Raw genomic sequence first — 12,653 nt, forward strand, 5'->3', positions numbered from 1 at the left:
ATTTCAATTTGAGCCTTTGAGGGAAAGGTTTCCTCTTCTTCAGTGTGATTTTCCAAGGAGAAAATGAAGGCTAATTCTATGCAGATTAAAAAGTAAATCATCCCCTCGCTTTTATTAGTTTCGGTGTAGCCTTAATTGCTCTAGAGACAACTCCCAGCCAAATTTCAAAGTGCTGCTTTTGTATGTTTGTATGTATTTTTCAAGACAACATCCTTGTCTCTACCTGGGTGTCCCACATCCAATGAAACATACGTGCAGACAACTTAAGGTTTCTATAAGTATTTAGAAATATGAGTCAACTGATCCCTGCTCTTAAAAAAAGTAGAAACCCATTTTAATGGCTTAAATTATAAAAGAGAAGAAAAGAAAAGAAAAGAAAAGAAAAGCAAAGAAGAGAAAAAGAAAAAGACAAGTACAGCTCCTGAGAAGAACATAGAGAAACAGGACTCAGGCCAGGCTTGGGAAAGGAAACAGAGACACAATGTGTTCAACTGGAATTAATAAACTGAGATTAAGAAAGAAACTCAAAACTGGGCATAGAGCAGAGGGACAGTGAATATCCCAGGATATCCTCATGACAAAGATGTACATTGACGGTTTCTCTGTCTCTAAATAAATTTTATATGTACAGTTTTCTTTTTCCAAATAAAATAAGATTAAGTCTTACAGTCCCAGTGGGAAATGAGTAAGTTTTAAGTACATGCCACTAACATTTTGTTCACATTGACTCCACCCACTAGGAACGTCTTTTCAGATATAAGGCACCCGCACTCTCATATTTCCTAGTATACTGTAAATTTTGGTAGCTGCAAAGGAATAATATTGTGCCTAGGGTATAAGTAGATTAAATCACTGGGAAAGGTTGTTACCCATGTATGCATACTGAATATTCAGAGAGAAATGGAGATATTCATCCATGAAAACTGCCTTAAATTTAAACCACCTACTATCATTGCCTTACTAATCAAAAAATATTAAGCTATGACACATGGTTTGTGAAGAAATATTACAGCTGTGCTCTACATAGGTCAAAACAGAAGCCATATGGGAATGTTTAAGACAAGCTAAAGTTAAAAGTAGGATGCCATTTTAAGAAATTACGTGGAGTGAATATTTTCATTTTCCAAGTTTTTTTTCCTGTATGTGACTTTGAATTTATTGAACACTCTGAAACAATCTGTTTTGAATGACTACAATGAATTCCTCATGTGTACCTAGGAGATATTTCTGCCTATGCTTGATTGGGCACTCTGCTGGGATCTGGCCTGATTCAAACTTCTGAATTGATGCCACATTTTCCAGAGAAAAGTGCCTTATTTTCACACAGTATTTCATCTATCTTTGTACACATTTATGAGGGCAGATTGCCACACCTGAAAGACAAACTCAATAACAGAAATTTGAAATAGGTTGTCAGTAGTAAAACTGGAACAAAGTTTGTTTATGTGAGGGATGTGTGGACATGTTCTTCTTCTTGTTAAGATCTATACCTCCTCTCATGAACTCCAGAACAGGAAGTACTGATCACTTTTTTCTCCTTTAACCTACAGCACAGGGATAACCCCTGTATGGATGTGGGGTCATAAATGGTCCATGTTTTCTTTCGTCTAATTTAATTTTTCTTGCCTACTTTAGCTAAGAACTATGTTCCTGCAACATGTATAAATTAACAATATGGGCACTTTTAAGAGTAGGTGACAAAGGAATACATCAACTGTCAAGTAGAATTCCTGAAAACGTTAAAACAAGACTGTTCTCTTCGACATAATTTTATATGAAGAAACACGTAAAGCAAGAGGCAAGAGGCGCCAATGCTATTGAGTTTGAGCACTGTGTTCTATGCTGAGTGAGAAAAATAACGAAAAATTTAGTCACGTGAAGTAACTAATGTAAAAGAGTATGTTTTAAACACAAGATGAAATTACCAGAAATAGTTTCAAGTAAACGAATACAATAAAAACTCCATAATTATGAAGTGTGGGAGGGATTTTTGTTTCGTATCTGACACAGACAAAATGAATTTCTGAGAACTGGGAGAAATTCCAGTTCACATTTGAGTTGACCATGTATCATGACTAAGGGAATTTACTGATCATTGATCCTGAGTTTCGTAACTCTGTTTAGGTAGAATCTCATTTTGCATACTGTACTGCCTTGTTGTATAGCAAATCTTTCCTCTATTGAACACTCTATTTCAGCATTCCCTGTACTATTATTATATTATGTAAAATATAATTAATACATGAAATATATTAGCATATTACCTACCCTATGTTGTATTATTAAAGATATACTCATATGCAAGATTTATCTATCTATCTATTATTACTTATGGAAAGAATGTATATTTAATTTTAAAACCATGTTTACTGATTTTTAATATTTATCTAATATTTTTAATATTTAGAAATAAATAAATAGGCTTCGTGAATTGATTTTTCTCTACAAATTTACGTTTATTCATAGAGATATGATCTTTAAAATCTTAATTTTACAGATTCCCACAGGAGAACTAAATTCAGGGACAACATATCTATCTGCCTAGCATCTCATTGGTCTATCATAAATATAAATATATATTTATATACATATATTGACTTCTATATGTGTATGCATGCACAAGTTTGTATATATGTGTGTGTGAATAAGTACATCTCATTAACCATGAGAGAAGACATTTAGCCGAGTCCTTTGACTTGGTAGTGGTTGTGAAGTGTATGGACCGTCCTTGTGAGGCAGGGGCACTGAGAAGGCCCAAAACAGACCTTAAAAGAGAATACTTAAGAAAGCTGCATACGGTCTCATAATGAACAACAACAAAAATTTCAATTAGCCTTTCCTAAGAGGCCAAAGACAAGAGATCCCTGAGAATATTTAAGAAAAATAGCACAAAAGTAAGCATCACATGACATTTCTATGTATCCTCTGTACACATGTTTACAGTTTACAATCGGTAAAAACTAGAAAACAAAGGAATCTCATTATCATTCATGTGGATACTCATCGTTTAATGGTAATTAATCTGAGACTTAAAGTCATCAACAGTTTTCTCCCCAAACAGCAGAGCTGTGTTACACAATCCTAAAGAATAAAATTCCTAAAAAAAAAAAATCTAAAATATTCTCTCTAAAAGACCTTATTTGAAAAAAATCACAATGACTCTTAGAGACACTAGTTAAATTTTATCTGGTTCTCCCCCCACGGGTACACATAAACTTCCATTTATAAAATGCCGCCGTGAGTTAACAAATGATGGTAGAGCCTTTAAAATAAAAATTCTGCATTCAGTGAAATGGGAGAAATCACATGGTTGATTTTCCCTATTCCTGCCCAGTATTCTAACAGCCATTAGACTTTAATTCAGATTTGGGCCTCCCTTAGATTATCCTTCCACTTCTTTTGCACGAATCTGCTATATTTTCCTTTGATGTCACTTCCTACGATATTCAAAATCGTCATGCATTGCAACGGATTCTAAGCCTATCCTTGTGTTTTCGTAGCCAATACTTTCCAGCAATGCAGAAATTAAGCGAGTGTGTAAAGTTAGCGGCTTCATGACTGTCATAGGGTAAAGACTAAACACTGAAATCTGACTGTGAGATGATTTCCAAGTTATCCATATCTTCTGGAATCTTGATGTCTACCTCTGTGTACACATTTTTATGCTAAACAACAGCACGTAGAAAAGCCTTCACACGTCAGAGTCCTAGTCATGTTCTAAAAATGTGTGCTCTGGTCCCTTAACCTTTCACTAATAGTTCAACCCCAATAAGCAACAGAGGATCTGAAACTATTTTTTTAAAGCTTTTAATCATGGGTTTTTCAGATTACCAAGCCAGTAGGACTTCATGCTCAGAAATAGGCTCAGTAAATAGGCTTCACGCTCAGTAAGGCTGAAAAAGTGTTTTGGAGTTTGATCTTGTTAATCCAAGATGGCATGGTCTTTTATCAATGATTTTTATTTCTGCCTTGTCAGTGTTTATGGTTTACTCTTCTTTTCCTGGGTTCTAGCTTCATAAAAATATGTCGAAATGATTAACTACCAGTAATAATAGTTTTATAATTCCAGAAATGAATTTGCTTTTGACAAACCACGAGTATAAGTTTCCGTCCTATTTAATAGGGGATTGGATACCCAAGCACTAGTTTATATGCTTGCCACCTTTCAGGAGTCCATCTCTTTACCTCACAGGGAGACATGTTGTTATATGATTAAGAGCACAGTGACACACCTTCTAGTACATCAAGAAGCCCACTAGTCAGCCACATAAGACATGGTAATCGCAATTTAACATGTCATATATTGTCTTTATGAGTTTTACCTTGAAGTCCTTTGGATTACAGAGCTTAACTACTTATGAAATTAATTTTCCAAGCCATTATGTGACTAAAGTAAATAACAATGACATGTGACATAGTTATAACCGAGAGGTCAGCGTCGGAGGTAGCAGATGGTTTCCGACACAAAGAAAACAAAACAATACCCAAAAGACTCTGTGAATGCTTTCATTGGTATCTTTAAGTACATGTGTCCGTAACTGGCTAGTAACGTCAACTGTGACTCCTCTTTCATAATCTGCTTTTTCGGTACTGGGTTAAAAACATTAGTCAGACTTTAGTGATTGTATTTTAGTTTAGTGGTTTTATTAAATTTGCTTTATTCTTTCTCTAATAAGGGAGTTGAGTATATGCTTTTTAGCCCTACTCATTTATCACTGGAGAATATGTATCTAAACTTAGAAGGAGATCTCTATGATGATATGGGTTTATAACACGGTATATTTTTATTCTACCCATGATTGACCATATGCCATTCTTTTGGGTCAACTGTTTAAACCAAAGAATATTTACACATTTAGAAGTAAATGTTACCTTAGTTACAATCTAAGTGCATATATAGCATATATATATATGTATGTATGCTTTTATCATATATGTATGTACACTTCTCAGTGAATACAGTGGTGACTTGGATAACGTGATCCAATCATGACATTGTGAACAGAAGAGAACAGTGTATGAAACTCTTGAGTTTTAAACAAGAACTGGTAAACCTGTGCAGGGGAATGTTAGAGTAAAGAAACAAAACTGAACAAAACAAAAGAAAACAAAACCCACTTGAACGTGGTTTCTATTCTACAAAGAAGGCTATTTTTAACTCTGGACTTGGATCGTTTTTTTTCTTCCTTTAGATATTCTGTCAACTTATTTATTTGTTATCCTAAACTTAGGGTTCTTGTTGTTTTCCATATCCACCATGTCCACCCTACGTCTTTGTTTTTCTATGAGTAAATTAAATTATTTGTTAAATTGAAGAATGTGTCATCTCAAAGTCAGAAATGTCACTGCACTTGATACAGAACAAAACTGTCTCCCTCCCAAGCCGTCTCCAACTTGCCTTGCAGCCTGGGCGTCAGTGCTCACACTGGGCTCTGTGAGTGCTCATCTCCTCTCTCCTGTGCTCCCTCTTTACCTCTCCCTCCTTCCCCCTCCCTCTCTCTTCTTTCCCTGCCTCCCAGGCTTCTCCTCCATCTCCTTCTCTGGTTCCCTTCCCCTCCCTCTAATTCTCCAATTACTTATCACTCCAGTCTGTCTTTTCTCCAGTTTTATCCCATCTCTTCTTTTATTAATGATTACAATTTGTTATTCCAACCTAGATTTATTCTAAGTCTAGTCTAATAACAAGCCTCCCTTTGCAGCCTTGTGAACACGAGGAGGAAATTACATATCCCTACCAATGTGTTCTGCTACAAGGTCATTGGAATGTCATATGCCCATGCGCTCACCATCAAGTCCCCCGCATAGTTTTTTGTGTTTACAGTCTGTGATGATTAAAGCACATTCATAAGCCTACAGAAATATCTATCTTTGATCTACCTATTTAAAACACTGTGTTCATAATTACCCTTGGCTCCATTGCCATTTTTCATACTTAAGCATTGATTATTCCTTATATAATTTTAATTATGAAATTTTTCTTATTAAAAGGGGAACGGTGCCCTGAGTTTTACCTCACCTACTCATTGGACTCTTAGCTACAGATGGTCCCTAATTGCTTGTTAAACAAGGCTAGTGCTTGCGTGTCCGTCACATTTCTGCCTAGACGCTTAGAATTTCTGTTGCAGCCTGTCACTCTAAAGTCATCAATTTTACTGTGCAGTCTTATTACCTTTTGTTGCAGGAAAAAAAAAAAACAAAATCAGTAGTCTGTTCATGAGCAGGTATAAATGTCAAATTGACCAACTTGCTTTTCCAAAGTGGTTGAGCAGAAAGACTGAGTAACATAAAACGTGTATTTGAAAATATAGAAAGCCTTGTGATGAAAACATGTTTATTTCGGAGGATTTATTGGTGTCCCTTTCCTGAGAGATGCTCTTTAATTACGCATTCTATTGTGTCAAGGACAGACTGGTCCTTTCCAGCCACTTACCCTCTGACCGCATGAATGAGTCTCAGTGATGGATAGGCAGTCCTCACTTTCAGTTTATTCTTAAGGATTAATGCATTAACCCATTCCACGTGCTTCTCTCCTCCTTTGACCATGAAGGCAGGAATCCAAAGGACGCTGTCATTCAGCATGGAGAGTCTGTGCACAAATTTTTCTCTGTCACTCTCGTTCCGAAAGCCTCCGAATGCTCTTTGCACAACTGATGGATTCATGGTAATGAAATCTGACTTAGTCCCCACATCCGCAGCGAACTCCACCACGGGAGCTAGATTACACCTAAGGAAAGATTAATGGAAACATGGAAAATAAATGTGAAAATCCACCCATAAAACGACACATATGAGGAGAATTGGGAACCAGCAGGGTTTTATCAATAGGCATCAGAAAGACAAAACCAAATCTCCCCAATTAATCTGCCTCATAAATTGACATGTACAGAGTAAGTAGATGAAACGTTAGAAATATTTACTTTCAATAAAGACATTAACTCCCAGTAGGGCTCCAATCATCCAAACTGTTATTTTTGTGTATCTTCACAAACCCATACATAAGCAGTTCATAATAAGTGAATTTATAACGATGAATCTGCAAAGGCTTTCTAGTTATGCAGCAGGAAATCTTAACCGTCTGCTGTATAGTAAAGAAAACGCAATGTACTTGCTGGTCAAATCTGTCTTGTCTGTTTGCCAGATTTGAGTTTTTTCAATATTCCTTGACATTCCTGAATAAGTTTGATGTTTTATTACTCCGAGATAAAGGAGGATATTTTTGCAGTACTGTCCACACATAGATTTACAGTTGCCTTTGATAAGCCTATACATTGAACAAAATGAGAAAATGGAATTGATCAGAGACTTTAAGGTGTGTAGGAAAAATATCCTTGCTATTCTATGAATGCTATCCTGTAGACTCCTGCATCCCAGGGCCATCTGCATCCCTGTGTGCATATGGAGAAAAGGCATAGAATCTGTGTTTCTGATTTTTACTATAGGATGATAAATGATGCTATAAAAACATCCTACACCTAATGTTATTCATGCAATATGATCTTATCTGTGTATTGACAAATAACTTTGGAAAACTTCTTGAATATAGAATATAGCATTGCTGATTTGTGATACTCTATTAACTCATATTAATCATGTAGATATCTTTAAACATGCCTATTTTAGCTTGCTTGAATGTATGTTTTAATTAGTTTGCAAATGAAAACTTAGATGTTCTTCAAACAACACTTACCTATCTATACAAGAAAAAGGTCTTTCAAATTTATTCACTCTATGCATTCAGGAAAACAAACCTACACAAACATAAAATACAGTTTCCCCCTCCTTATCAATCTCACAAAAGAATGAGTATTGGGTATTGGAGCTCATTAGTTTTGGGAAATTCTTGATATTTCTTTCCATGTATTTTGTGGCATTAATGAAATTTTCAAACTTACACTTTAATTAAAGAAGAAAGTATGTGTATTATTGTAAAAATATCATCTTGTATATCCTGCCATATATCTCTTAATATATATTTATTTCATAGATATCTAACAACTATAATAATAAATCTTTTCCACATCATCATATTATTAAGTAAAATCTTTATTATCCAGCATTATCTATTAAGAGGGCAAAGGAATGACAATATCAACCAACCAGACCCCCCCCAAGAGCTCCCAGGGACTAAACCACCAACCAAAGAGTACACATGGAGGGACCCATGGCTCCAGCTGTATAGGTAGCAGAAGATGGGCCTTGTTGGACATCAATGGGAGGAGAGGCCCTTGGACTTGGGGAGGCTCAATGCTCCAGTGTAGGGGAATGCCAGGGCAGGGAGGCAGGAGTGGGTGGGTGGGTGGGGGAACACCCTCATAGAAGCAGGGGGAGGGAGGATGAGATAGGGGGTTTCTGGAGGGGAAACCAGGAAAGGAGATAACATTTGAAATGTAAATAAATAACATACCCAATTAAAAACGGGCAAAGGAAAACATTAAGTTTTTATTTGCATAGTAGAGATTTAAGTTTATGTTTTAATGTATTTTGCACACTATATCAGATAATAGAAATTTTAGGTTTTCCAACTCCGTGTCACTAGTTGAGAACAAATAGAAACCATTTCCCTGATAACAAGGACAGTAGGAATAGTATAGTACTGAAAATCTATTGGAACTCAGGTGAGCAGACATCTTCAGGATGGCGTACAAAGGAACAGAAAATATATTTTCTGATATATCCTAATGTGAACCACTCTGAAATGAACACCCTAGAATGGCGTCCGCGGGGTACTGAGCATCTAATTGCTATTCCTTTGGATTAACTGACTCCGCAGAAGCTCAACCCGCACATTGTCCGTAAACACTGATATATACACTTGAGCTTTTAGCATCTCTATCGCAGAGGCTAACCACTCCAGATCCTTCTGCCCAGACCACTCAAAAGCTGAGATATCAAATGTCCACAGAAGTGTCTGAAGTTCTAACGTTGGCATCACACCAATATGAAAAAAATAAGCTAATCTTAATCAACCTGGTTATAATATGTATTTGGGTTCTATAGGGGAAGGGTTATCCTAAATATCGTTATTATAGTTACTACCTCATGTAACATCAAAGAATATACATTAAGAATAAAACCGACATGATCTTGTCATGAGAAATGACAACGTACTTGTGTCACTGCTAAAAAATATAAAGAAATGGGAAAAATCCACAAAATCAAAGCACATGCTTTCTCATTGTAAGGAGCATATTTTTCACAAATATTAATAATATAAATATAATCAGAACCAATTGGGCTGAAGAGAGTAAAAGATCTAAACTGTTAAATCATCAATTAGGAAAAAACTAATGATTTACTCTATGTTTATATTGCCTTGTAGGTTATAATTCCCTCATCCCATCTGATATCCCCCCAACATCCACTATTTTAACATAAGTTAAAAATGGTTTACATACATGACTGTCTTGGCATGTGTGCGATAAATGGGCCAACTTGTACAATCTAACCATTATAACATATTACTCTATGGGTACATAGATTAATGCATCTCTCAACTCTCATCGGAGAAGCAACTCTTTGAAGTAGATTGTTATTACCCCAGAGATCCACAACTGGACAAGATGCCCAGAATAAGGGACTGTGGTGCGCTCAGTCCTAAATGCAACATTTGTATCACATCTCCTCCTTCTAGTAATCAGGATCAAGGCAGAAGAAGAAAAGAAAAGGTGATAAGACCTAGAGATGATGGATGAATAAAAGCAAATATTGTCCTTCTGACACAGTGGGGCAGCAGCACTCTGAACTCAGCAGTTAGAAGAGCATGAACAAACCCTGTGAAAGCTCACCCCAGACAAAGTCTCAGAAGGGAGAGAGACAGTTAGAATAAATTCCTACCCAGAAGCTATTGTCAATGGATAGCTTCTTAGAGAACAAGTAACAGCTCCTTTAAGCATATTGCACTTGGTAAGTCTACCACCATTCAGTGGAAGACCACATACCCAAGAATATCTGAGTTGCGCAAAATGAAATTGATAGATGGGGAAAGGGCACAAGGCTGGGTGGCCACTGAAGAGAAAGCATATCTGAGAAGAGTGGAGAGAGGGTCAGGAAGATCAAAATCTCTTGTTCTAAATTCCCCCCCCCCAAAAAAAAACTAAGATGGATTAGAAACTTAAAAAAATAGAAGTGTTAAAAAGAAATTCAACAATTAGAGCTGGTACTAACTGAAAACACTTTCTACTTTGAAAAAAAGAAGAATCCTATGTTGTTTTTGTTTGTTTAGTTGTTTGTTTGTTTGTTTGAGAAGAGGATTGATCTCAGAGGAAAAAGATAATGCTGACTTAAAGGACATTGTGTCTCCTAGCAATGTCAACAGATACACTCGTGAGTTCTCACCTGCATGACTGCATAAACATGAGCTGAAGAAGGAAAATAGCAATAGAAATGCTAAAGTGGATGGCAGCAGCCTCTTCCACATAAAGAACTATAGGAATGCAGACAGCGGGGTTATCATCATCTCTAGAAAAGAGCACACCGATCTTATTCCAATTCCCAACGGTCAGCTCTGAAAGCAGACATTAAGAGTAGCATGATACAGACTTAGCATGTTATATCTAGGAATATATGCATACTTACATATATAGATGTAATGAAAATTAATAGACTGAGGTAGTAATGGCATGAAAGGCAAGGAGAGGTGTATAGGAGGATTTGGATGGTGGAAAGGAAAGAAAGAATGATGACATTTTATCAAAATGTCAAAAATAAAACAACAAAGAATAACTAAAGATGGCAGAATAAATGATAATTTCACACATGGTATTTTGACAACATGAGTATTGTCCCATCAGACTTCAAGAAGAATGACAGTAAATGTTCTGAAAATGAGACAGAAAGATATATCATAATAATGTAGCTTGTGTTGGCTTGGGAAAGGCCAATTTGTCACTCTTCTGAGAGTGAGTAGCATGCTTTTATTCCCCTGGAAATGAAGAATAGAAACAAGTTTACATGGAACAGACAAAGGACTATGTGGATAAACCAGATATCTAGCTATAGTATTAGCGGCATGTGACACACTCATAGAAAAGTTAAATAAGCGATCATAACGAACCAGCAGTGTTTCTTGGCAGCATTTCAAGTTGGTGAGCAGCTCGTTTGCTGATAAAGAGTATAACTATTTTCTCAGTAAAAAGTTTCCTTCTTTCTAAATATCTTCCCTGAAACTGGAGCTTTCAGAATTGAGCAGGTGACTCAAAAGTTTATGAGCAGCTGTGTGAGGTTACTCAGACTGTTCCTAAACGTCCTTAACGTTGGCCAATTTCAAAACCAAACTCTCTCTTTCGGTGCTGTTCTTTTCAGTCAAACTACTGTGCACGTATGAGAAGCTAATAGCTGTGAGCTCCTTTGTCTTTAATCAAATCGATTTTTTTACTTCCCACTTATTCTTGACAAGTAAAAAATTATAGCAGATATATACCGAAAAATTATGCCTTGGTAAACTAACTTTTAATTCCTAAGTCCTCTTGGGGCCAATTCTAAATTATTCTTATGGCATTTGAAGGAGTGAGGATGACTCCAGCTTTAAGAATTTGTCTTTTTTTCTGTGATCTCGCACTTATATGATTGTTTTTCTAGATACCTCATGTTGACTGAAAATGTTTCCATTTTTCAAGGAGGTATAATCTATCACATAATCCATGAAGAAAGCTATGCTTGCTGCCTGTTTGAATTCTGAAGGATCACGGATTTCCTTAACATTAAAGCACATTGCAGATTGGTCAGTCTCAGCATTTCCCTTATATTCTATTTCTACAATCTAACTAACTAGGATATCTGTCATTTATCCATTCATCGAGAGCTCAGTATTCAAAGTCATCACTTTGTTCAAAATGCCTCCCTAGTTGTTTTGATGATCCTGGATATGATAGATCCTAAATATAGCTGAAATTATCAATATCTATGGATAGATGCTGGTTAGATATTAACAATACTCTCAGCAGAATATGGGCCGTTCATTTAGTCATTTATTTACTCACTCCAGTGGTTATATTTTCAAGTTTATATTATGTACAGAATTAATCACTGAAGACATTTAGGTAAAGGAGGGTGCTCTGTGTAATTAGTGGGTATTAGTGAAATACTTTACAAAATCCACTCGATTTAAAGAAACAGCATTGAGTGTGTAGTAGATAGTATTTTTCCACTCCTGCAGTTAACATTCAAAGAAGCTGCTAGACATATTTCTTTTATCTTTTGTTGCTAAAGCAACCTAACTTTCTTTAATTAACACTAATATCTCAGCCCAAACTAGTGTTACCATTTGTGGAACCAGTGGAACTTCTCTACTCTTTCCCTCAAAGGAAGCACATGAGCCTGTCTGGAACCTTCTACGTAGCTTGAAGTGTCAAGCAGAGTGTCAGAGAAATTCTTCTACCTGTCTTATGTTATACATTACATTTACCCTCTCCATATTGGTTATGTAACTGGAATATATTCTCTGTCAGTCTGTCTGTACTTCCTGCATTGATCATAGGAGTGTCTGAATAGACTTAAAGCCAGTTAAATCAATGGCTCAAAAATTTTGAAAAAAAATTCTTTTCATGCTTTAGTAAAATTTCAAATGACCACCTAAGAAGACTTTTTATGTTTAAATCACATATCTGCTTACAGGCAGGTACTGTTTTACCTGAACAAGGTGTAGTTAAAAATAA

At 36.1% G+C, this 12,653-nt stretch overlaps 1 protein-coding gene across 1 annotated transcript in view; it reads right to left on the reverse strand.

Annotated features, from left to right (window-relative positions):
- The window catches only part of St8sia4 (ST8 alpha-N-acetyl-neuraminide alpha-2,8-sialyltransferase 4), a 92,354-nt gene that overhangs the window by 36,648 nt on the left and 43,053 nt on the right, over window positions 1-12,653 (reverse strand). The window contains 1 exon segment of the mRNA NM_053914.2: window positions 6,431-6,724. Within this exon segment, the coding sequence (NP_446366.2) occupies window positions 6,431-6,724 (294 nt within the window).

Source organism: Rattus norvegicus, chromosome 9, assembly GCF_021556685.1.
Source record: "Rattus norvegicus strain SHRSP/BbbUtx chromosome 9, alternate assembly SHRSP_T2T, whole genome shotgun sequence".
Taxonomy (NCBI): Eukaryota; Metazoa; Chordata; class Mammalia; order Rodentia; family Muridae; genus Rattus; species Rattus norvegicus.